Here is a 22,379-nt window from a genome sequence, read left to right as displayed (position 1 = left end):
AGAGATGGTTTTATAACCTTTTCCAGCCTGGTGAGCATCGACAACTTGATTTCTGAGCTCCCTGGGAGCCATGGCACACTTCCACAAAGCTGTGTGGTGAAGACCAAAATTTGATAGTGAAGACCCAGATTTATGTTTTTTTTTTCAATAGGCAGGGACTACTGAACTCTCACCTGATTGCCATCCCATTGATTCAAACACCGGACTCCAATTACCCCTTCAAATTATTGTTGGGGTTCACTTACTTTTTCCAATAAAGTATTTAATGATAGATCATTTTGCTCAATAAATACATTATAGAAGAAGAATTTTTGTGTGTTTTTTGTTGAACTGGGTCCACTCTATCAAGTTTAAAGACATAAATGAAGATGTGATCACATTTTAGATCAAATGTATGCAGATATACAGAAAACTCTTAAGGGTTCACAAACTTTTTAGCACCACTGTATATTGGGACTAAGTAACTCTACAACAATTAAAAATAAAAAAGGAGACATTGGATAGCCTTGACGCACAGATCTATAAAAAGGAAATATTTTAGAGGTATTGGGATAGATTATTACATTACTATTGATATCCTTGTATAACATTTTAACTACTGAAACAAAATTGTCAGAAACCAAATAAATCCAAAGCTTTATATATAAATGGGTTTTCGACTGTATCAAACTCGACTGTATAAAAGTAGATAAATACAATGAGTGCCTGTGACTCCACATACTCTGAGTAATCTAATAGATCTAACACCAATCTTATATTGTTGCTTATATGGCGATTAGCCATGAAGCCAGTTTGGGTTTAATTTATCATTTCTGCCAGATTTCTTTTTAAACGTCTAGCAAAAACAAGTTCAAACTATTTATTACCTACATTTAGAAGGGTGATCGGTCTCCAGTTTCTATTGATAGAGGATCTTTGTTTGAATTGGGTATGACGCTTATTATTCCTTGCTTCATTGTTGTTGACATTTCCTCCTTATCAATACATTATCTATACAGTTCCATAAGTGGGACTTCAATAATACTCCAGAAGCATAAGTCAAATTCAGTCAATCAGGAGACTTTCCAGTTTCATTTGTTTCAAGGCCTCTACTAATGCACAATTTAAAATAGGTTCAAAGACAACGGTTCAAATTTGGATATGTATTATTCTTTGTAAAAAAGACCCAATATGTTCTGATATTTCTTTGGGATTTTAGTGCTACCATAGTTGTTAAGTTTCAGTGTGGAAATATTGTTTCTTTTACTATTTCGTTTTTTCAATGCAAAAAAGATTGTTGGTGTTTTTTTCGTCTGCCCTCGATCGTATAAAGGCTCTTTTAGCAGCATCTGTATACCGTTTGTGAAGATCTTTTTTATTCAATAAAACATTCAAGTTTCCCATTATTTCTTTTAAAACTGGGACAAACTAGCCTCCCAACCTTTCACGTACACGTAAACTGTCCAATGACTGCTTCGGAAACGCCCACAAAGATCCGCACTAAACTCGGATTGGTTTGTGTAGTTAGTGTGACGTTTCATTGGCCGCACCGGGATATTTGAAATCCGGGTGTAGACGTCAAATATTTTACATAGCCGTTGTGTTGCGAAAAACAACAAGGATTGCACGTATCACGTTTCAGTGCATCGGTAGTATTATAAGTAAAATAACCATTATTTAAACAAAAATCGTATCCTTCCTAAATGTGAGTCTATTAAAGAACGCTAAAATGGACGTCGGCACATATTTAAAGTAAGTTTAAGAGTCGTGTTTCAAAATGTCCCATCGTCTGATCTATAGCTAGTTAGCAGTCGACAGCTATCCTAGCAGACTTACAACAAACACCGTTTCGTTTTCCTTTTCTTATACTATAGTTATAATACTAGTTTCAGTAATAATTAACTGGAACTAACATTACTCCTCTATGTTTGGTATCTAGTGTCAGTGGGATGGACTACTGACTTGCCGAACATAATCATGTAACTTTAGCGCATATGTAGGAACCAGATGGCTAGAATCAAGCGGAGCTAGCTAGCTACTGTTATTTGTCGTGTGACATGTTCTTACATATTATAATGAAACTATCATCTTTTGCAGAGCGTTTGAAGGGAACTTGAACACATACTCCGGAGACGATCCGCTTGATCCATGGGATAGGTAATGAAAAGCTAGCTGGCTATCGCAAATGTTATTATGGATGTTGGTTTCACAACAGTGTTTATTAGCTAGCTACAGTTAGGTGCGGAAATATTTTGGACAGTGACACAATTTTCATAATTTTGACCCTGAAATCTATAATCGAGATGCAATCGAAGTGCAGCTTTAATTTGAGCAACAGTTTTCATACATAGTACCTTCATTTCAAGGAATCAAATATTTCCGGACCTAACTGTACGTGTTGACGTTACTCGCCTACAAAACATGCGATGACAAAGTTAATATTAACATTTATATTGTGACTGTGTATACATAGATTTGTGCAGTTTCTAGAGGGGAAGCTGCCTCTCGAAGAAAGGAAAGGCATGTCTGTTGTACTTGATCGTCTTGTTGAAAGATTTATGGAAGATGAACGCTACCATAACGACCCCCGATACGTCGATCATTGCATTAAATGTGTAAGTTGTGACCACAGCCAGTCGAGTTTTCCTAAGATTATTAGGCTATTGTGGATACAGATTTGACTATTTCTGGTCTCATACTTAGTTATCAAACTGCAGATTAGTGTCAATTTTATTTAGAACATTCTTTTTCTCATTATTCTGTACTACAAGTACTAGTATTCCTGTTCTAAGTATTGTCCTATTTCAGGCCAGCTTTTATGATGATCCCATCAAAGTGTACAGTTATGTGCACAGCCAGGGCATTGGAACCAGAGTGGCGACTTTGTATATTGCTTGGGCGCAGCAATTTGAGAAAATTGGTCAGTTGTCGCAAGCTGAAGCAGTCTATCAGAGAGCTGTGGAGAACCAGGCCAAACCTGTAGACACAGTGCTTCAGCACTACCGGTAATATTTATTTAAAAAAAAAAAAATTAATTAATTGATGACCTTCTAAAAGCAATTTACTGATTAAAACTGATCTTGCTCTTTCACAGGAAGTTCCAGAGCGAGGTGTTAAAGCTTCAGACGGGCTCAACTGGTATGCATGCTGTTAAGCTTACTTCATCATTGTGATTTATTGGTGGTATCATCATGTTCATGTTTATTGCTTTCCTATCGTTAACTTAGATGTGCCTAGGAATCCTCTTCAAAATTCACAATTAGCCAATCAACAATCTCGTCCAAGAGAAATTTTTCAGCCGCAGTGCAAGGTAGGTTAAAAAAAATGTTGTGCTTGTTTTTGTGGAAAAAAAATTCAGCATTATTTTTGATCTACAGTGATGTAATAAAGTGTTAAGTTAATGTGTGAAAGTAAAATTCTTTCTGTGTCAAGGATCAGGATCCACCCCAGTTCCCAGATGACAGAACAGTTCGTATGTAAGTGCCATTATATGTCTTTGGCCTTGGAATTTTCAGTTGTGTTGCCCTCTGTTGACACGTTGCGTTTTTTCCCCTACAGAATCTCCAAGTCTGAAAATAACCCATCCGACCAGCCCAAAGCCCAGAGTGGACCTGTGCAGCAGATATCCATGTACTGTGTGAGTGAGCTAGTCTGCGAGGACTCGGAGTACAGCTTTGAAGAACTGAGAGCTCTTCGCTACTGGGGAAAATGTAAGCAGCAAGCCGAGTTGCAAGAAATAGGTAAATATTTCCTGAAACAACCTTTACTGATTCATCATTAAAAGATAAGTGGCAGAACACAGTTCCTAGATTCAGAAAGTACTTTTGATAATGTAATATTATTTGATAATAACTTTTCTAGTCATTATTATCTCAAGGGAGCGTGTTAAGTGTAGTGTTGTGGATTTGAAGGCATTGCGAAACCTGGATCTCGTTCCCGCTGTATGATGCTATCTTCATTTCACATTCTGTACATGTGTCTAAGCTGAGTGTGTTACTGAGAGAAGATGAGAGCAGGAAATGATGGGATCTCTTTTTTTTAATTTTTTATGGCAATCTCCTGTTTGCAGAGGAAGGCCAGAGGAAGGCTCGAGAGTCTGAGGAGGAGGTGAGACGAATGCAAGAACTGCTGAACCAACTGGACAGCAAATCCCCCATTCAACCAGCGGAGTCACAAGCACCCAACAGGCCTTATGGCATGCTGCAGGTAACAAACAGTGCTCTTGTCAAGGGTGCATAATTCACGTATGATATTCAGAGGAATGGCTTTCATTTTCTACTGAAGTCGGTTGCACCAGATGAAAAGTACTGCAAAGCTTTGTATAACTGATGGGGCCGTGACGGTGACATCCTTTTCAAAAACGACAGTTTTTCTGTTCATAATGTTCATTATCAGCAAGTCAGTGTGGTGAAGTTATGTGGGCTCATATTCTCATGTAGCTTTTAATATAAGCAATAATGGGGAGAGTAATCAACCTGGTCATTTGCATTGAGAGATTCTGGGCAGTGTCATGGCTCCACGCAGGCTGTCAGTGGTGGTCCTCGCACCTCCACTGAATGCAGTGGTTTTGGTGTGTTGAATGGATGTGGAATAAAAGGTTGACCATTACTTTGCATGCCACTTATGTTGCAGGAGGATCAGGCTCTGGCATCAGCAGCATTGCGGCCAGAGCAAGCGCCACTGCCGGCCAGACCCGCAGCAGCACTTGGCAGTCGGCTGTCTCTTAGCCACCGACCAGCTCCGACCTTCAGGCCCAGTTTGGCTCTGCAGCCCCGTCTGGACCTGGGTGCTCGTCGAAAGTCCGAGCCGCCCACCTCTGCCTTGGGGGGCTCGGCCAGTTCACTCAGGTCCCTCCTACCACCTGGTCGCCTGTGTCCCCTGGAGGAAGCAGAGGCCTCGCGCTGTGAGGTTGACTCCCCCCATCAGATTTCAGGGTCGGCACGCCGCTCGGCCCAGCCAGAGGGCCCATCCTCCTCACTGCCACCAGCTGTAGCCCTGGTCACCACCGCGTCCTCCCTGCAGCCCTGGCAGACTTCCCTCCTACACCACCAGACAAGTGATGGAGCAGAGAGCACAGGTACTCTCCCCATCCATCGCCAAGCAAGCCCGGCTGAGGTCCCCTGCGGAGCCTTGGTCCAGCGCAGCCACTGTGTCCTGAGCAGAGCTGAGCCCGTCCACATCTACAGCAGCAGTTTCCAGCAGCCCCTCGAGGAAGGAGATCAGTAAGTGTGTTATAGTCCAGGGCACTCACACTAGCTAAACAAAAAAGAAAAACTCCCTTGCTGATTCAATGTCTTCTAACTTCTCAGATTGTAGGTTTGGACCTGCATTTGTGTCTTATTTGCCTTTGTCTTCTGTCTTGGGCCCTCTACAATAATCTGTTATAACTGCTGGCTACTTTACAAAGATCAAGTTTGCTTTCAGCACATTTAGTTTGTCACTGTGCTGTTGTCACTCACATAGGATGCATAAAAACCAGCTGCCATTTATTTAAGTTGTGCTTTGTTTTTTAAATAATTGTGGAGTACTCCCTGGCTTCAGTCCCAGACGCAGTCTGATGCTGTAGCTGTGTGTGCGGTTGCTGGGGCATGAGGATAAATGGAAGTGTTTTTCACGCGGCTCTTCATTGGTTTTCTTTCCTCCAGTGATGTCTCAAAACATGGGGAGGATGAGGAGAGTTACAGAGAAGGCGCCAACAACGGTTGGTACCTCATGTAAATCTCATGTCCACAAAGCACATTCTGGAATCATTTGGTTTAATTTATGTACTAAAAAGATTTTCAAATTTGTTAAATAAATGTCAGCTGTTTCATTTATGTTCCTTTGAAATATATTAGCATTAGAGGACAATAGAGCTACATTTTGAATTGAAATAAATGTCAAGTTGTTTATGAAGCTGGAACAGAGTATCATGGTGCCAGAGGGGGTCTACTGTCTCTGCCACTTCCACTAGCCTAGTGACACACTGCTGTTTGTCATCCTGTCAGTGTCACTGGTGGGCCAGGGGAACCACTCCCACGTCACTCCTAACAACTCCTTGGGATACGTCCAGGCGACTCCGTCTCGAGTTCTCCCCTCCCCCACGGTCCACACGCGGGAGGCACTCGGTGAGCATCGGGCATCTGAGTTTGTGCTGTCAAATCTGTGTTCTGCTTTACTAGCTTTTGTGTCCAACCACTGAGAAGGGCTCGGAGCACATCGATTCCTCATCGCAAATATGTTTCTGATGAATTTCTTTCAGTTGACCACAGTACCAAAAAGCTGTGAGAAGAACTTCTGTCTAAAACTCTTTCGCTGACATTATCTAATGATGTTTTAGCGAAGCGCTAGGACACACTACATTAACCACATCTTGGGAAGCCAGTCTTTGATTCTCACAGAACTTCACAGATGTATCCACAATCTTAGACATTAGTCCACCAGGGGGCATCATAACTAAAATAATGAACTCGACTGTTTGTTGAAAAAAATGGTTGAAATAGTAAATCACCTGATGTATTTTTTTCCCCTTACCTAGATCTGATCATGGACATGTTCCAAGCCCCAACCTTTGTGGCAGATGGCCTTTCTCAGATTGCAGAGGAGGGTCTAAACTTAGGCCATTCAAAAAACGGTAAGTCAAGAAGGTTTCTGGCACCCATTGCATGCATTGTCTGAATGACGTATGAAGGTCTACCCCACAACCTTGTCTAGTGACACATGTGAATGATGCGTCAGTGTATTCCACCCTCGTCCTTTTTCTTTCCTTTAGATAAACCAGCTGTGCCACTGCCTTCTGCTGCTTCTGCTTTTTTCACCATATTCCAGGATGAAGATGACAAGGAGAATGGAGGGTAAACTATTTCACTTGCAGTATCCTCCTCAAAATACCCTGAGCATACTTGCTTTACCATTTGTGGGTGCTAATTTCTTTCTGGTTTTTTTTTCTATTTTAATAACTCCATTAATATACAGACAAGTTGCGGGAGACAAACGAAAACCATTGCAGACCAGGGCAGAAATCCCATTACCTGAACCATCACAGCAGAACGTATGTTGACTGTCAATTGGTTGATTGTCATCAGATTTTCCAACCGTATTGTCTCTATTGCCTTGGCATATGTGTGGTCATCACAGTGCTGTTGATATGCTCTCTGGGAGGGGCTTTTTCAAGGGTGTGTAACAGTATATGAATAGGCACATCCCCCCCCCCCCCTGTATTCTGTCTAAATGTTTCAATTGGCCATCACATCAGGAAACTCCTGTTGGTGTGGACTTTATGACTGACGTGACGATGTGGGGATCGCGGTACCACTCTCTGGCCGCCTGTCCCAACAGCACCCGAGACTTTGCCCTGTCGGCCCACCTGGTGTCCACGCCATTCCACCTCGGCGCACCGCACCCCCTAGAGCAAGAGTCCGATCAAGGTGCCGGGGTCTCTCTCTCAATGCCAAATAGACTGATCAGTCATCTTAAGAGAAAAGATGTGAACAGCTTTGGGTAGAAGCTTCGCGTAGTAGTTTCAGACTTAACTGACATGACAAAGATGGCTGAACATTGATACTTGTTTTAGCTCTATTTATTGTCTACGAGCCTAAAACATATGTGTTCACCTAATCAAGGGTAGGCACGGATGTGAAGACAAATATGTGTTGTAGCAGATTGTCAAGAAGGTAGTAATGCTGATTTCTAATACAAGTGTCACAAAGGTGGATGTTTTTTTCTAGGATGTTGAGCAGTTCTTTTACCGTTGTTTTGTACTATTGTAGAAAATGATGCACCTACGGTCTTTGGATCTGATGAAAACCACCCCTTCACGCGCCAGCTCAACAAACTCAGGTAGTTGACTCTCCACGTAGGTGGGGGAAGTTGAGAACTATACAAGTGGATTAAGTGCACTAAATCAAATTGTTAACAATCAACACGGGCACAAAGGCTTTTATGGCCCAATGTTTAACACGTTCACCAAAATGACTTTTATCAATAGTGGCTCTCCCCTGTGAGAGATGAACCCAGTGCCTAATGCCGAATGCCTTGTCCTGATCTACTGTTTCATCTCAGCCCCATCATAGAGCAGAGCCCAGTGGATGATAAGCTGACTTCAGCGCAGTGCACAGCTGGAGCCCAGGGTACCATCGTGGGTGAGGCGTTGGCACCCGCCGAGCAGCAGCTCCACCAGAGTCAGAGCCAGACCGGCTACACCAGCTCCCTCTGCGCCCACCCCCTGGCCGCCCTCTCGTTCCCAGACCACACCGTCGCACCCACCGAAGAGGAAGGAGCGTCTAAGATGGCTTCCACAACCCCCAAATCTAGCTGGACCATCTACCAGAGCCCAGAGAAGCCACTCCAGGACCCCTCAAAGGGCCAATCCTTTCTCCAAGAAATGGAAGCGGATGTGCCCACGGCCCCAGAGCGAGTCCCGGCCGCCCACTCGTTTCTCTCCAAGACCTCTTTTCACGCTCCGCAGACGGAGAACCTCTTTGCTGAAAGCCAGGATTTATTCCACAGGTCACACCATGATGTTCCAATGAGTCCAGAGCCGGCCCCACGGCCACCTCTAGATGTTGCCATGAGTCCAGCAGCGCCTGCTTCCAGACCGATCCAGGATATCCCCATGAGTCCTGATCCAGCAGCAACGTTTGACTGGTTCAAACTGGACAGCCCTGTGGCTGACCCTGAGCCGTATATGGATCACGTATTCATGAAGAGTTCCACCAGAGCGGCGCATCGGAGTCTCTCTACCAGTTTGGCTTGCTCTCGGCAGGAGGTGCCTATGCCAGCGAGTCCAGCCAAGAGGCCTGAGATGTGCCTGGATGTACCCATGAGCCCCGAGCAAACACCTGCTCCTCATGTCCTCCCTGCAGGTACACCTGCCCCTCATGTCCTCCCTGCAGGTACACCTGCTCTGCCCCTAGTCCACTGTGGGCTGAGAAGCACAGCCTAGAGTGTCTTTAAAAGCCTGAGAGGCTAAATGTCAGAGCTTCTGAAGACATGTGCTTTACCATACATTTAAACATACATACAACCAGTACATTGAAGTTCTTGGTTCACCAGAGGGTTTTTAAAGGTTGTCTAAAGCTGTCTTTCTTCGTTTCTTCCTATCCAGCCCCTTTCCATCTGGTCTCAGACCCTTGGGATGATGAGCTCATCACCTCCCTCCTCTCCAGACTTGCCACACCCCTCACCTCGTACCCAAATGTCACCACATGGCAATTCAACCTCCCCACCGTCTCCCCAAAGATGACCACCACCATGGGTGAGCATTAGGTTTTCACTGTGCTTCAACTTGTTATTGTGTACATTTAGGCTGGACATTTAGACAGTGTGCAACAATTTGCCACTTTTTGAAGTTTGCTTTTATAGGCAACTATTCATTTTCATGGGATATGGTCATGTGAAGGATAGATAAACACCTCTCATTTCAGCCAGCTGCCAAGGCTACTCACTATGTAGTTCTGTGGTACGGGTCGGACCACTACGCCAACATGGCAACTAAATTGGCAAAACACATGTGTTCGCACGCTAGCAAGGCTTGTATCAGGGCCAGCTGTGCGTTGGTTGGTGTTTTTTGCATGCCTTTTCAGTAGTTGGATTGCTAGATTTCGACCAGAACCCCTAATTGCTGGTTTGAAGTGTTTGTTTGGGCAGCCAGAGAGCAGAAATGTACTTGACTGCTGGTGTCAGGCAGTCCCAGCTGAAACCCAAATGAAGCACTCAAGAGAACCATTTTCTATACGCTGCCATTCATCATTGGCTTTGGCCCTAAGAGCATCACTGCGTGTTTCCCATTATGGCATTTGACTCGCATCATTTTATTCATTGGAATGTTCCTTCCCCCCAGCTGGCCAATCCTTCCGAGTGGATTTTGTCCTTGGCCAGGGTGCTTTTGCAACCGTCTATCAGGCCACAAACCTCACCACATCAGAGAAGCTCTTCCTGAAGGTGAGAAACTCTCCACTCACCCGGTTACATACTGGTAATTGCACGCGGTCTCTTGCGAATGGTCTGAAAATGGGCTTCCCTGTCGCTCCACCCCTGTAGGTGCAGAAACCAGCCAACCCGTGGGAGTACTACATCAACATGCAGCTGAACCTGCGGCTCAAGCCCAGCGTGCGGCACCTCTTCAACAACATCCACTCAGCACACCTCTTCAGGAACGGCAGCATTTTAATTGGGGACCTCCACAACTGTGGCACCCTTCTGGTAGGATGTCGTTAAGTCTGCACACATGAACCTTTTTTTTTATTATTATTATTATTGCAAGACATCATTGCCCTCAAGTAGTTAGGGCTTTATCCCCTTTAACAAAATGAACCAGTCACAGGTGCCCATGTTTGCCCAAAACAAGAGCCCTTGTTGCAAACTGACTGTGAATAGAGGTTCGTTCCAGTACACCGAGAACGTCTCATTTGGACTTTTCTGGATCATTCTTCTTTGCTGCAGATTTGGATTGCTGTTGTCATGAGGTCTTTTTGATCTTTGAGTGTTAGAGCCTGATGCCATTAGCTAAAGCAGAATCCACAATCCTCTGCCTGTCTTCACATGCGTTATTGTAAGACACCACTTATTATTCATGTTCAAACGTAGGAATCAAGTACACTATGTCCAACACGCACACAACCGGCCAGCCTGTTTAGTCACTGTGTGTGTGTGTGTGTGTGTGTGTGTGTGTGTGTCTGTGTGTGTGTGTGTGTGTCTGCTGCAGAATGCCATAAACCTGTACAAGAGCCGCAGTGAGAAGGTGATGCCCCAGGCACTGGTGCTCTACTTCACCTCCTGTATCCTGCACATGGTGGACCAGCTGCACAGCGCGCGCATCGTCCACGCCGACATCAAGCCCGACAACTTCCTGCTCGGGGAGACGTAAGCAGCCATCACGCTCTGAAACTCATAAAGACTGTAGTATAGAGCTCTATGATCTGTCCTTCGGGTTATGGGGGGATGCATCTTGAGTGGGTGAGAAAGGGAATCAAAGATGGAGAATGTGTAGAAGCTCCCATCAGTTTAGCATCAAGAGGATTCAAATGATGAGCTGGCATTATGGGTCAGTGTATAGATTAGCGTTATTGATTCTTTCTAGCTAAATGTCACTCTGCTGAATGATTAGGGCTATGTTTACTGATATTGGATTTGCACGAGTCATTTCATTGAATTGCGCTCTCTCAGGTTTCTGGAGAACGAGTGCTTCGATCCGGAGAACTGTGAGCACGGCCTGGCCCTGATTGACCTGGGCCAGAGCATCGACATGAGCCTCTTCCCAGAGGGCACGGCCTTCACGGCCAAGTGCATGACCTCAGCCTTCCAGTGCACCGAGATGCTGAGTGGCAGGCCCTGGAACTACCAGGTACCCAGTGCTGGGCGACACACCCGGGGGGGGGGGTTCAGCACAGAGGGTTCATTTCCACTGCATGGCTGAAAGGTTATGGCTCTGGAAAGCAACCACTCAAGTGCTGCTTCCCTGTCAGTAGAGTTTCCTCCATGTCCTGATTTAGCATTATAACAGATTAAGAGGAAGGAAAATAATAGAAATGAATGCTCTGCACTGATACAGGAAGGCACAATGTATGTAGCCATGGTAACGGTTCAGCCCTGTACTTTCAGTTGTTGTGAACTTCCTGAATTAGTGTAACAATCTACTTGACAGCACAACACAACAATCTATTTACTGTGCCTTAGCTTAGTATAGATATGTATTCCTAGTATGGATTCTCTCTTGTTTGAATGTATATAGGACAATATATGTATAATACAAAATATATTGTGTTTTTTAATGAAGTGTGTCTATGGTGTCTGAAATATTGTGTTTTATGATACTGATACCCTTTGTTGTTTTGTCCTCAGACAGACTACTTTGGCATTGCAGGCACCGTGTACTGCATGATCTTCGGCTCATACATGCAAGTGAAAAACGAGAATGGTGAATGGAAGCCCAGTGGAACGTTCAAGCGGTGAGCTTCACTACTCAGACACCTTTGATGATCCACCCGCATACACTCCTTCCTCTCTCTAGCTGTGAATGAAAAATCAAAAATGATGTTTGTGCCCTTTTTTTGGATTTTGCAGGAACCCACACAGTGAGTTGTGGCAGGAGTTCTTCCACGCGCTCCTGAACGTGCCCGACTGCGGCTCCCTGCTGTGTCTGCGGCGTCTGCGCAGCCGCGTGCACACGGAGCTGCAGAAGCACTACGGGACCAAACTCCGGGGCTTGAAGAACAGACTGGTGGTGCAGCTGCTGGAGGCTCGGTCCTCACGCAGATAACCCCAGCCATGCTGTTTACACACACACACACACACACACACACACACACACACACACACACACACACACACACACACACACACACATATATACAACAACAGCATACAGACAGCTGACCATGGCGATATATGCAGACACACATGTGTACACACACACACACACATATACACACATATACAACAACAGCATACAGACAGCTGACCATGGCGATATATGCAGACACACATGTGTACACACACACACACACACACACACACACACACACACACACACTTCAGGGATGTACTGAGACTTGCTGTAGCAGCACTCCTTGTTTGTGTTGTTTCGGCTGATTTTATTTAGTGTCTTTAACCTAAGTCTTTTTTATTTATATGTTAGAGTTGACATACTGGCATAAGCCAATCCTGAAAAGGCTCTAGTAATCTGCGTTCCTGGATGTTTTGAAATGCTCCATTAAAAAAAAAAGAAGAAGAAGAATGTAAACTGTTTTTAAAAAAAGCGAAAACTATGAACATTAGAAAATGTAAAATTGCAAACAGAAATGTGTAAATATGCTTTAACTATGTCCTCAGTATTTGTCCAAAATCCATTTATTTGGCCAAAAATGGCCATTCAAAACATGGATGATGTATTGGATTGAATGATTGCTCTCATTTTAGTCCTATTTTACACTGATTTTTGTATTTTTATTTTTTAAGAAACAAATAAATCGCTCAAGTCACATTATTTTTTGTCCTTAGCACAAAGATGAGTATACACTGGAAGTGTGTGTGCTTCCTGAGAGGGGCACTGTTGGCCATGAATTTAATTAATACATATTTAAAGCTCAGACTTCCATACAGTCAAATCTTAGGCTTAGATTTGCTCCTACCTGATGGTCAGGCACTCACGCAGTAGGAAAGCTATGACATTGCTAAATATGTAGCTGAGTTACTTATGAAGCTTTTGAATCCACTGACCACCACAGGTGGTGATGCAGGGACCTGGTGGTTAGTTATATTGTAACTTATGTCAGCAGTTGAAAATAGTGAACTTGTGCAAAATAACAATAGCCGAGTTAGTCTGTTTTTAATTAGCCTTGGGAATGAATGAAGGACTTGTGTTTGTGTGCGATTAGGTGAAGGAACTATGTAATTATGGTGGACAGAAGTGTGATCCGATGTGTTCGTCACATGCCCATCTGCTGCCTGCCTCGCCCAAGCTAAGCTGCCGCGTTTATAGTCGGTAGCGAGGCTTTAGTGGGAGGGCATCCGAAGCTCCCTAACACCTGCACTTTCTCAGGTTCACTCATTGATTTATAGGGATCGTTTCTCTGCGTGTGTGCAGAGTTCATCGCCGCATGGAGTAAGTGAGTAGCATTCGGAGAGCAACACTGTTGTGCCTCATCCAATCTACTCTGCTGACGGCTTCACTCATTCCTGTAAGCAGTTTGTAAAGAGGAGAGGAGTGGAGGGTGGAGGGGGGGGTTGGGGAGAGACTCAGGCACACAGTGACCTTTGAGTGCACCTGGGTGTTGTAACAACTCTGTTGTGTCAAGCACTCTTAAGCCAGTCAGTCGGTGTGCTTTTGTTATTTCCTTTTGTTGCAGAGTGCCCTAAAACCTTGTTTGATTGTCCCAGGTGTTCCTTCCGAGCAATGAGCATACCAACATTTCAGTGTTGCTGCAGCAATTCACATAAATGACTAAGTACACATAACTTACTGAAACACACAGTGAGGTAGGTCAAAAGACACTACACAGAATACACACACACACTTGTAATAGGAAATATTTAACTCTCCCTCACCTCAAAAGACATTATAGTGATGTGAATCAAGTTTAAAATATATGAGAAACACTCATTAAAACTAAGATATTTCATATACATTTGAGTTATTTTGAGAACATAAATTGACTTAACATTGAGGTCAAATAAAAAATGTAACTCTTTTCACAAATGTGCATGTGCACTATTATTCAACCCCCAGCCTCAGTACTTCTAATAAGTGCTATGCACTACCTGCGTTTTACAGGCCTATCTATCTTCTGGCAGTGTCATGGTGACAGTCTTTTGCAATTGGCTTTCCCCTGACGATGTGTAAGGACCTTACCGGGGTGTGAACCTGAAGACTGGGACCTACATTGTGACCTTTCCTGGAAACTAATGTTGGAATGGAGCCAGCAATTGGCAATAAGTTGTCATGACATTTCTTAATTAAACCCTAATACATATTCTCACAGAAGTTCCGCTAATTTTTGGCTTAATAGCGTGAATCATCCGTGGAAGTCTTGGTCCCCCTGCTGGGAGTTAGCTTACCACCGGGGAAGTTTGTGGAATCAGGGAATGCTCCTGCTGCGGCTGTCAATGCCCCTGAAGTCCTGGCCATGCATCAAACATTCCTTCAGGTTTGATGATTAGATCACAACTAGAGCATACCCCCCATCCTCCAGCACACTCTCATCCTCACCCCTCCAACCAAAAAGCACTTCTATTAATGAGCCGTGGCCTTGCAGGGTAAGAGCTCACAGAGGGGGCTCACCTGATCAGCTGAGCCCATGACCAGGGCTAGTGATGGCGTCCGTCCGTCTGCCTGCAGAGTGCTTCAGTGTGCCAAAGATCATTGAGATCTGAAATCATTTTAATCGTTGGCATGTGTTTGAATAAATTATGTTTAATGACAGGGACAGTTGAATTTCTTTAGTGCGAGAGGAGCAGAAGAGTGGACACCAGGCAGATGGGGCAACGCGTGAGATTGGAGATTGCTGGCTGATGTCAGAAGACAGCATCAAGTTCCACAGTGCATTATTATCACTGCTGGTCACACCATGGTATTGTGTTCTGAGTGTGCATTGTTTACTTTATTGAGTTAACAATTCCTTTTGAAGATGCAATTGAGGAAGCCTTTAAAAGGTAGTAGCTAAAGTATGCAGAACTGGTTGCGGAAGCAATGAAACGAGTGGATTAGTGGAGATAGGTGCGAGAGTCAAAATTACTACGCGACAATGTTTAGCCTTTAGCCAAAATGGGGGGGGATTACAAACACTTGTATTTAGCCAAAATGGGGGGGGATTACAAACACTTGTATTTGCCACAGAATTTTTAGAGGGATGAAAAAACCATACCATCATGATATCAATATTACACAGAATGATAGGCGCGATTAAAGAGGTACGTCTTAAGTTCACGTTTAAAGGTTTCCACTGTTTCAGCCATTCATTGGTCTTCTGGCAGAGTATTCCAAAGGCTGGGAGCATAGAAACTAAAAGCTGCCTCTCCATGTCCTGGCCTTTGGACCTGTTAAGAGTTCAGTGCCAGAAGACCTCCGGACCAGAATGTTTGGCCTTGTGTGAAACTCTATGTTAAGCATGGAAAACTAGCATTTTCCACCAGATTATTTTATTATTGGTTCTATTGTGGTTCTACAGGCTAACTCTGTCCTGTGCTCCTCAGACTCACAGTCATACTGTAGGGTTTGGGTGTCAAGGTCACCCCAAAAACAGGAGTGTAGTCTGGAACCCCCGCATCCTCAGGCCAGCCAAACTTGAAGTGCTGCAACAGAGTGACCATGACCAAAAAGAGCTCCATACGGGCCAAGCCTTCACCAAGACACACACGGGACCCTGCCAAATGTCAGAATGCATACATCTGGTGAAATATCTCGTATAGACAAAACACATGTCCTGAGGTAGGAGAATACCTTGTCAAACCACTACAAATGATTTTTTTCAAACTTGTTTGGAGATGTTTAAGTCAACACACTGTCTCTTAGTCTTCTCCTTTCACATTCCAACAACTCTCACTATAATATATTATCAGCACAAGCTCTTAAGAAACTAATTGTGAATGTGACAACCCTAGGCTTTATCAATAGTCATAAAACTAATGTTTTGGATTACCCGCATCAAATCAATCAGGACAAGTGTCTGCAGATGCCTGTTAATCATAATCATATTCCCTGGCCTAGTCAGCACACATGCATGTGTTAAGGGGAGGGGGCCTACAGAGAGAACTGAACAGAGAGGGTGTATTTCATTGGCAGATCAAATTCAGAATAGCAATTGGTGCCCAATACAGCTGATTTTCACGAGAAGAAGGGCATTAAATAATATACCAAGCACAAGGTACAGTAAACTGAAAACACCTCTGCCATCTGCCCGCAATTTTTGTTCAAATTTTTTTCTGGAGTCAGTTGTTATTTAATTCAATGTAGCAGTAATGATCCCTGTAGTAGAAGAGGAAGCAGCGTGACTAATTGTAGTAGTAGTTTAGTAGCAGTAGTGGTGAGCAAAAGTGATGTTGACATTTGGGGCATGTTGACAGAATATCATAAGAGGATGTGATATTATTGTGTACAGCATAAATGAATATACTGTCTTACCAACAGAGAAGGGCATGAATGCCTCCGGCTTCTCAAACTCTCCCTGCTCATTCAGGAAGTTGGAAGGGTTGAACTCACGAGGATACTTCCACTGCCCTTCCTCAGACAGCACTGAGGTCAGATTGGGAATGATCATAGTGCCCTGTGAGAGACAAAAGGTTAGGCCCTTGAACCATTTATCATTACGTTGCATATTTGATTAAAGTGTAAGGAAATGTTTCAGCCACTCATACATGTGTGTGTAGTTGTGTGTGTGTGTGTAGTTGATTCTCTTGCCTTTGGGATGTGATAACCCTGTAGCTCTGTATCTTTAGTCGTGCTGTGGAACACACTGAGAGGGACGGTGTTGGCGACACGCTGAGATTCGTGGATAACAGCCTGAGTGTAGGGCATTCGGTGTCTGTCTTCAAAGCAAGCCTCGTCTTTCCCCTCCAGGACCTCAACAATCTCTTGATAAAACCTCTCTAAAAGTAGCACAGAGATAAATCCCAGAGCGTGGTAACCAAAACACACTAATTCCTTTGTGTTATCTACAGCGACTGTGATATAGGTGGAAGACGTTTTAAGCACAAACCCTGAATATCTGGATGAGTAGAGAGATAAAGGAAAGCGGTGAGAAGAGTGTTGGACGTGGTGTCTGTCCCAGCGAAGTGTAGATCCAGAGCATACATCACAAGTCTTGACTCTTCAAACGAGGACCCATCATCCCCTCTCTAGACAGGGGATCAAACAGACCAGAAAGGTATGATGAGAACCATGTAGACACGATAAAGCTGGATTTATTACTGTTCCTGTGAGGGACCCTGGTGTTCCCACGGACCTTGTCCAGTTCGTCCAGGTAGCAGTCAATGAAATCATTTGGCTGCCCTGGGACCCTGGTCTTCTTGTGCTCATTGACCAAATTCGCACCCATTTTCAATGCCGTGTCAGTGTTCTCAAAAGCCTTTTGAAAAGGCAGGGGCAAGCTTCTTATCAGAGGAAAAGTGTCATATATCTGCAGGAGACAAGAATCTTAAAGTCATATAACCGCTCACGATTAATAGTATACTGTTTAGCCATATACTTGACATTAATAACAGAGAGCATAAAAATAATACTGACACCTTACCATGGCCCAAGGCCCGTTGGCAATCTTTGCATTCTCAGTGTAGAGCCTGACAAAAAGCTTAAGGACCTCATCGTCGTACTCGTAGCGGGCTCCAAAGAGAACAGCGAAAATAATGTTTGATGCAGCATTGTGGAACAGAGTCTGAGGACTCATGGATTTTCCTGTAGAAACATTTGATTTAGCTAATTGTCTTAACGTTTTAGAGCATGTTTCCAAGATGAACATAGTGAAATATACTAAATATACCTAAAACGTATAATTCTAAGTATAATTCATTTTAAGTATAAATTTCAGCACAATTCTAAAACCAAATATAATTCATACCAACAAAGGTCTCCAGTTTTGAAATAACGTAAGAAATCTCTCCCAGGATTTTTTTTTCCATGGATTGCTTCCCCAAACCAAAGTTCTTCAGGGTCATCAGGGCAAAGCGCCTGTGTTCTTTCCAGCCAGGACCATAGTCAGCCAGAATGATACCTTAAGAGCATAGGTTTACAACAGATTCATTAGCAATATTGATATTATATAATGATAATGATATACACGTATATCACTTATACACTCTCCAGGTCATAACCTCCCCATGGCATCAAGTACACTCAGTTAATTTAGCACACACTTTTAGCCTAAGCATCTTACAACATAGTACAGATATAAATTGTCTTCCATCAGCATGTGTTCCTGGGTATTGAACTGATGGCTTTTGTGTAGTTTGCCCCAGCTACAGGGATATTAAAGACATCATGAACTATGTTCTGATATGCTGTAAGATGCCAGTACTGCCTAGGTGTGACAGATAGTGAACAAATCATTCTTACTCCTTGTTTTAAGAAAACTGGAAAATGAAGGGAAAATAGTTCCTGCCAACTACAAAACTGCTTTACCAGTAACAGACCTATTTGAGCTTGACTGATTTGTTACATGAATTCCTTATAGGAGTAACACAGATCCTGTTTGAAAGCTAATTGTGAAATAACTGTGGATACACAATGCATATACACAGCAACATCACAGTTTTTTGGAAAACATGCAGCACAAACATAGTAATGAATGTTAAAGGGCACGGCAATCTTACATAATTGGACAGCTATGTGCTTAACATGATTTATGGTGTTTACCTTTGTTTTCTGTAGCATGGTTGACCATAAGGTCTTGCGGTCGGCCAGCAAAATCTACAGCTTTATTAATTAGAGCCTCCTTAATCGTCTCCATTCCAGTCAGGACAACTGCTGGCCGTGACCCAAGGTATACACTGAACACCTTACCATACTGGTCGGACAGCTACTGGCACAGAAACACAACACAATGGCAGAGCTCATGAAAGTGGTTCATTCTATTTGTATACTTATGTTATATAGCAAAATGTTTCAATATACTGCACACAGACACCCACACTCATGTTTATATTCCATGTTTTCTTGTTCAAATAATAGAAACATATCATCTTATATATACTCATAGGCATAGTAATGATAATCATATTTCAGATTCATGAAGATCACGTTTCACTAATATCAAACTGTGATTTAAGGAAAGAGACAAAAGACTATATGCATACACCTATCATGTTAGGATCAAACTCCCCTCAAGTAGTCCTATTGTCCACATTCTCTTACCCCACGGAAAGAGCGACACATTGATGTACATCAAGTACAACCAAACAGCAGAGACCTCCACACATTTAATTAAAACACTACAAAGTGACCCCCTCACCCAAATTATTCCTTCCTGCCAAAAGATGCAGAGTAGGCCACACAATATATTCACTAAAAGCTCCCCCCCCCCAGACGAATACCCGTGGATAATCTTTTATGCCATTGTTTAGTATGCTGTTCTATAGAGCTACCAAATTATTGTAGCATGTCTAAGTCCATGAATGTATATGTTGTGCAGGTTAATGTGTGTAATGTTAAATGTATGGCTCTGTTACCTGGGCCATGTTGGCATGACACTCAATTAGGGGTGTGTTTTGTATTTATGGCGGAAGATTTGGGGAGAACGGTTGATTTTGAGTTGCAAGAGAACGAGTGTACGGCGTGGCTGTGGCCGACAACAGCGATAAATAAACTGTAAGTTCCGTGGTAACAGTTGTGCATCATTCCATAAGTGGAGAACGCTACATTATGTTACCATTCGAAGACGTCGGCAAAAGACAAGGATGAAGAGTATTCTCAGTAACCTGTAACTGTATGATCTAAGATTACTGCGCTGTGCCTTAGAAATTCCGAGGCTAAACTTTGCCAGTTGAATGAAACTAAACTTTGTCCCTCCATATACGACCAGCTACCTAGAAAACAACGTTGGCGTTGGATCAAAGATTCGCACATGTTGTCACTCGAAAAGTTGAACTTTCCTCCACTTTCACCTCAGCCGACCCCAGAAAAGCGACGCAACGGAACTTCAATTCACTCATAGCATACTAATGCTAATCGTGTTTCAAATTCATGAAAATCTAGAGCGCTAAATACTGACCAACCTCTCTTAATACATTGAGCAAAGTTAATGGCAAGACACTGAAGATGAATAACATTTTACCCGCTGTAGATCATTTAGAGGGTTGTTGAGGTTGAGCTCCAGCAGATTCCCAAAGAGAGGTATTGGCCGGGGTCCAGGGGGAAACTTGTTCGGCCTTTGAATCTTGAGCAGGAGGAAGAAAAGCCAGCTGCAGATCCCCACCAGAATGACAGCACCCCACATGATGACTACTGCTCCTTAGATTTTACTGTGGCTCATTTTTCTTGTTTTTAAGTCAGAGATAAACAGAGGCCCGCCCACTTCCTTTTCTTTGTGTGTTTATGTGTGTACGAGCCAAACTCGAGTTTCATGAGCCAGGAAGCGAGTGCCTTGCTCCTTTGTTGATGTTCCCCAAATGTCAGGTGAAAACTTCTGAGTGAAACTGTAAACAACAAACAGAAAAGACTTAGAAGGTATCTTAACTGACACAGCAACGTTATTACAGCACACCTGTAGAATGACTGTTGATCACCGCTGTTAATAAGTTCCAAGCAACGTTCATCAACCTTTGCTGACCTAAACCAATCAGAGGACAGAATAGTGTGTGTGTGGGAGAGAGAGTTTATCTGTGTGTGTGTGTGTGTGTGTGTGCGAGTGTGTGTGTGTGTGTGTGCAAGTGTGTGCTTTATTTGATTAGTCACCCTTGTACAAAAAAACTTATGTGAACCCAGTATAATACATTGTCATTCTGTAATGCATCACATTTAGTTTAGATTTGTATTAGATTTTTTTTAAGCCTTATGGGACCAAATAACAATATTGCAACACACTACATCATACTGAAGCCAAGATTAGGTTACAATATGTTTGTAAGCCATCAAAGAATACATTATACTTCATTACTAAAACCTACTTAATAAAAATGGACCAAATTATGAGCAATTATGAGCACAACTGTCCTGATACAAATTAAGATTTAAATACATTTTGGTTGATTTTATGGCTGTAAAGTCAACTGGGGTAAAGTAGAAAAAGTTTCAGCACTGCTCTAGATCAACAGTATACTGTGTACGGGTGAGCCAGGACACAGAGCACAATTGTCCTGAATAACAGTGAATACGCAGTCATATTTTTTTAGTTTGAGTGGAGGTGGCAGAATAGCTGAAGGCAGCACAATAGTGCTGGAAAATGAACTGAACTGCCACTTGGGTTTGTATCACGGCAGCTTCCTGCCAGGAGTGGAGGAGAGACAGCTTGGAGGGCTGTAAGCCCACTGGAGAGAGCGCCTCGTGCCCGAGCCTGAGAGAAGACGTTTGCAGAGGTGTCACAGAACCACTGGTGTTGTCCTTGACATCCTTAAAGCCAATGGCCTGTCAGAAGCTGGAGCTGAAGGGCCGGAACAGGAGCATTCTGGCTCCAGGGCAATGACCCGAGGCAGTGCAGCCAAAACACTGCAGGCTCGCTGTGTGTGATAGCAGTCCACACATGAGAGGGTCCAAAGGCATTCACTTCATGGGGGAAATCAGGAGGCAGACTGCTGTCAGGCGGGTAGAAAAATGAATGAAAGTTCTATATTCTGTGGTCTGGCGTTCCCTTATGGGAGAGGCCTGCACTCCCACGGGTCCCAGTGACATTTTGAAATTTTGACTGGGGGTGCAGGTGGGAAGAAACTGATAAAAATGGAGAAAGACGTGACTCGTGGGACTCCAGCAAAATATGAATATATGTATAAAATGAAATAAAAGTAGCTTTTTTGTCTTAAACCCCTTATTCATCTTTGCAGGAGAGCAGCATAAACAAAAGCAAGACGGTGGTTTTTGCACAGGACACATTTCGTGTCCACCTGCGGGATTCTTTGCGGGTAGGGGTAGGACAAAACGTGAAAGATGCGGGCGGGACCAGACAAAATATTACATAGTTTTGCAGGAGCGGGACAAGATCTTGCAGGGGCAGACCTCCACCTCGTAGCTCTTGGCTTCTCTGTTCCTTGAGATGAGAGCGGCCTCAGAACCCCTCACTTGGGTCATTCTCCACAAAGTCACCATTTCAATTTGTTTTGCCTGTGTTTGTGTTTATAGCTATGATGTCACTGATGTCTTTTATTATTTATTTATTAGTATGTTTTGTTATAAATGAGCTAAAACATCTAACAATTTGACATATGACCTCTAGCATGAAAGGTAAATGTTAACATTTGAATTCTTCTTGGTGAGTTCTTTATATCATAATGTATGCATAGTG

The 22,379-nt window shown here is 43.4% G+C and overlaps 2 protein-coding genes across 5 annotated transcripts; one reads left to right on the top strand and one right to left on the bottom strand.

The window, feature by feature from the left end:
- The first annotated feature begins 1,555 nt into the window (after positions 1-1,555).
- On the top strand, positions 1,556-12,943 carry bub1 (BUB1 mitotic checkpoint serine/threonine kinase). Of its 4 annotated transcripts, XM_042705502.1 has the most exons (26): positions 1,556-1,731; positions 2,077-2,136; positions 2,453-2,594; positions 2,788-2,984; positions 3,074-3,117; positions 3,207-3,289; positions 3,412-3,455; positions 3,538-3,719; positions 4,049-4,185; positions 4,612-5,201; positions 5,625-5,680; positions 5,967-6,086; positions 6,497-6,592; positions 6,731-6,812; positions 6,934-7,009; positions 7,214-7,385; positions 7,728-7,797; positions 8,020-8,852; positions 9,065-9,214; positions 9,800-9,900; positions 10,000-10,161; positions 10,664-10,821; positions 11,125-11,302; positions 11,800-11,906; positions 12,022-12,234; positions 12,267-12,943. In XM_042705502.1, the coding sequence occupies exons 1-25, from the start codon at positions 1,709-1,711 to the stop codon at positions 12,215-12,217; spliced, it is 4,059 nt and encodes a 1,352-aa protein (XP_042561436.1). In that variant the 5' UTR covers positions 1,556-1,708; the 3' UTR covers positions 12,218-12,234; positions 12,267-12,943. The 4 variants fall into 4 exon arrangements, with proteins under 4 accessions (XP_042561436.1, XP_042561437.1, XP_042561438.1 ...); XM_042705503.1 differs by having other exon boundaries at positions 3,418-3,455; positions 12,022-12,943; XM_042705504.1 differs by having other exon boundaries at positions 8,020-8,822; positions 12,022-12,943.
- Positions 12,944-14,849: 1,906 nt separating this feature from the next.
- Positions 14,850-20,696, bottom strand: LOC122130751 (cytochrome P450 2F2-like). Its single transcript, XM_042705505.1, has 9 exons — positions 20,220-20,696; positions 18,803-18,965; positions 18,009-18,161; positions 17,685-17,845; positions 17,397-17,570; positions 17,151-17,289; positions 16,853-17,040; positions 16,577-16,718; positions 14,850-15,818 (listed from the first exon to the last, which is right to left on the bottom strand). Exons 1-9 carry the CDS (start codon positions 20,379-20,381, stop codon positions 15,625-15,627), a joined length of 1,476 nt encoding a protein of 491 aa, XP_042561439.1. The 5' UTR covers positions 20,382-20,696; the 3' UTR covers positions 14,850-15,624.
- Positions 20,697-22,379: the final 1,683 nt, after the last annotated feature.

The sequence above is a fragment of the Clupea harengus genome, unplaced genomic scaffold, assembly GCF_900700415.2.
Source record: "Clupea harengus unplaced genomic scaffold, Ch_v2.0.2, whole genome shotgun sequence".
In the NCBI taxonomy this organism is placed as follows: Eukaryota; Metazoa; Chordata; class Actinopteri; order Clupeiformes; family Clupeidae; genus Clupea; species Clupea harengus.
The sequence above is the reverse complement of the archived record's forward strand: the minus strand, read 5'-3'. Positions and strand labels throughout refer to the sequence as shown.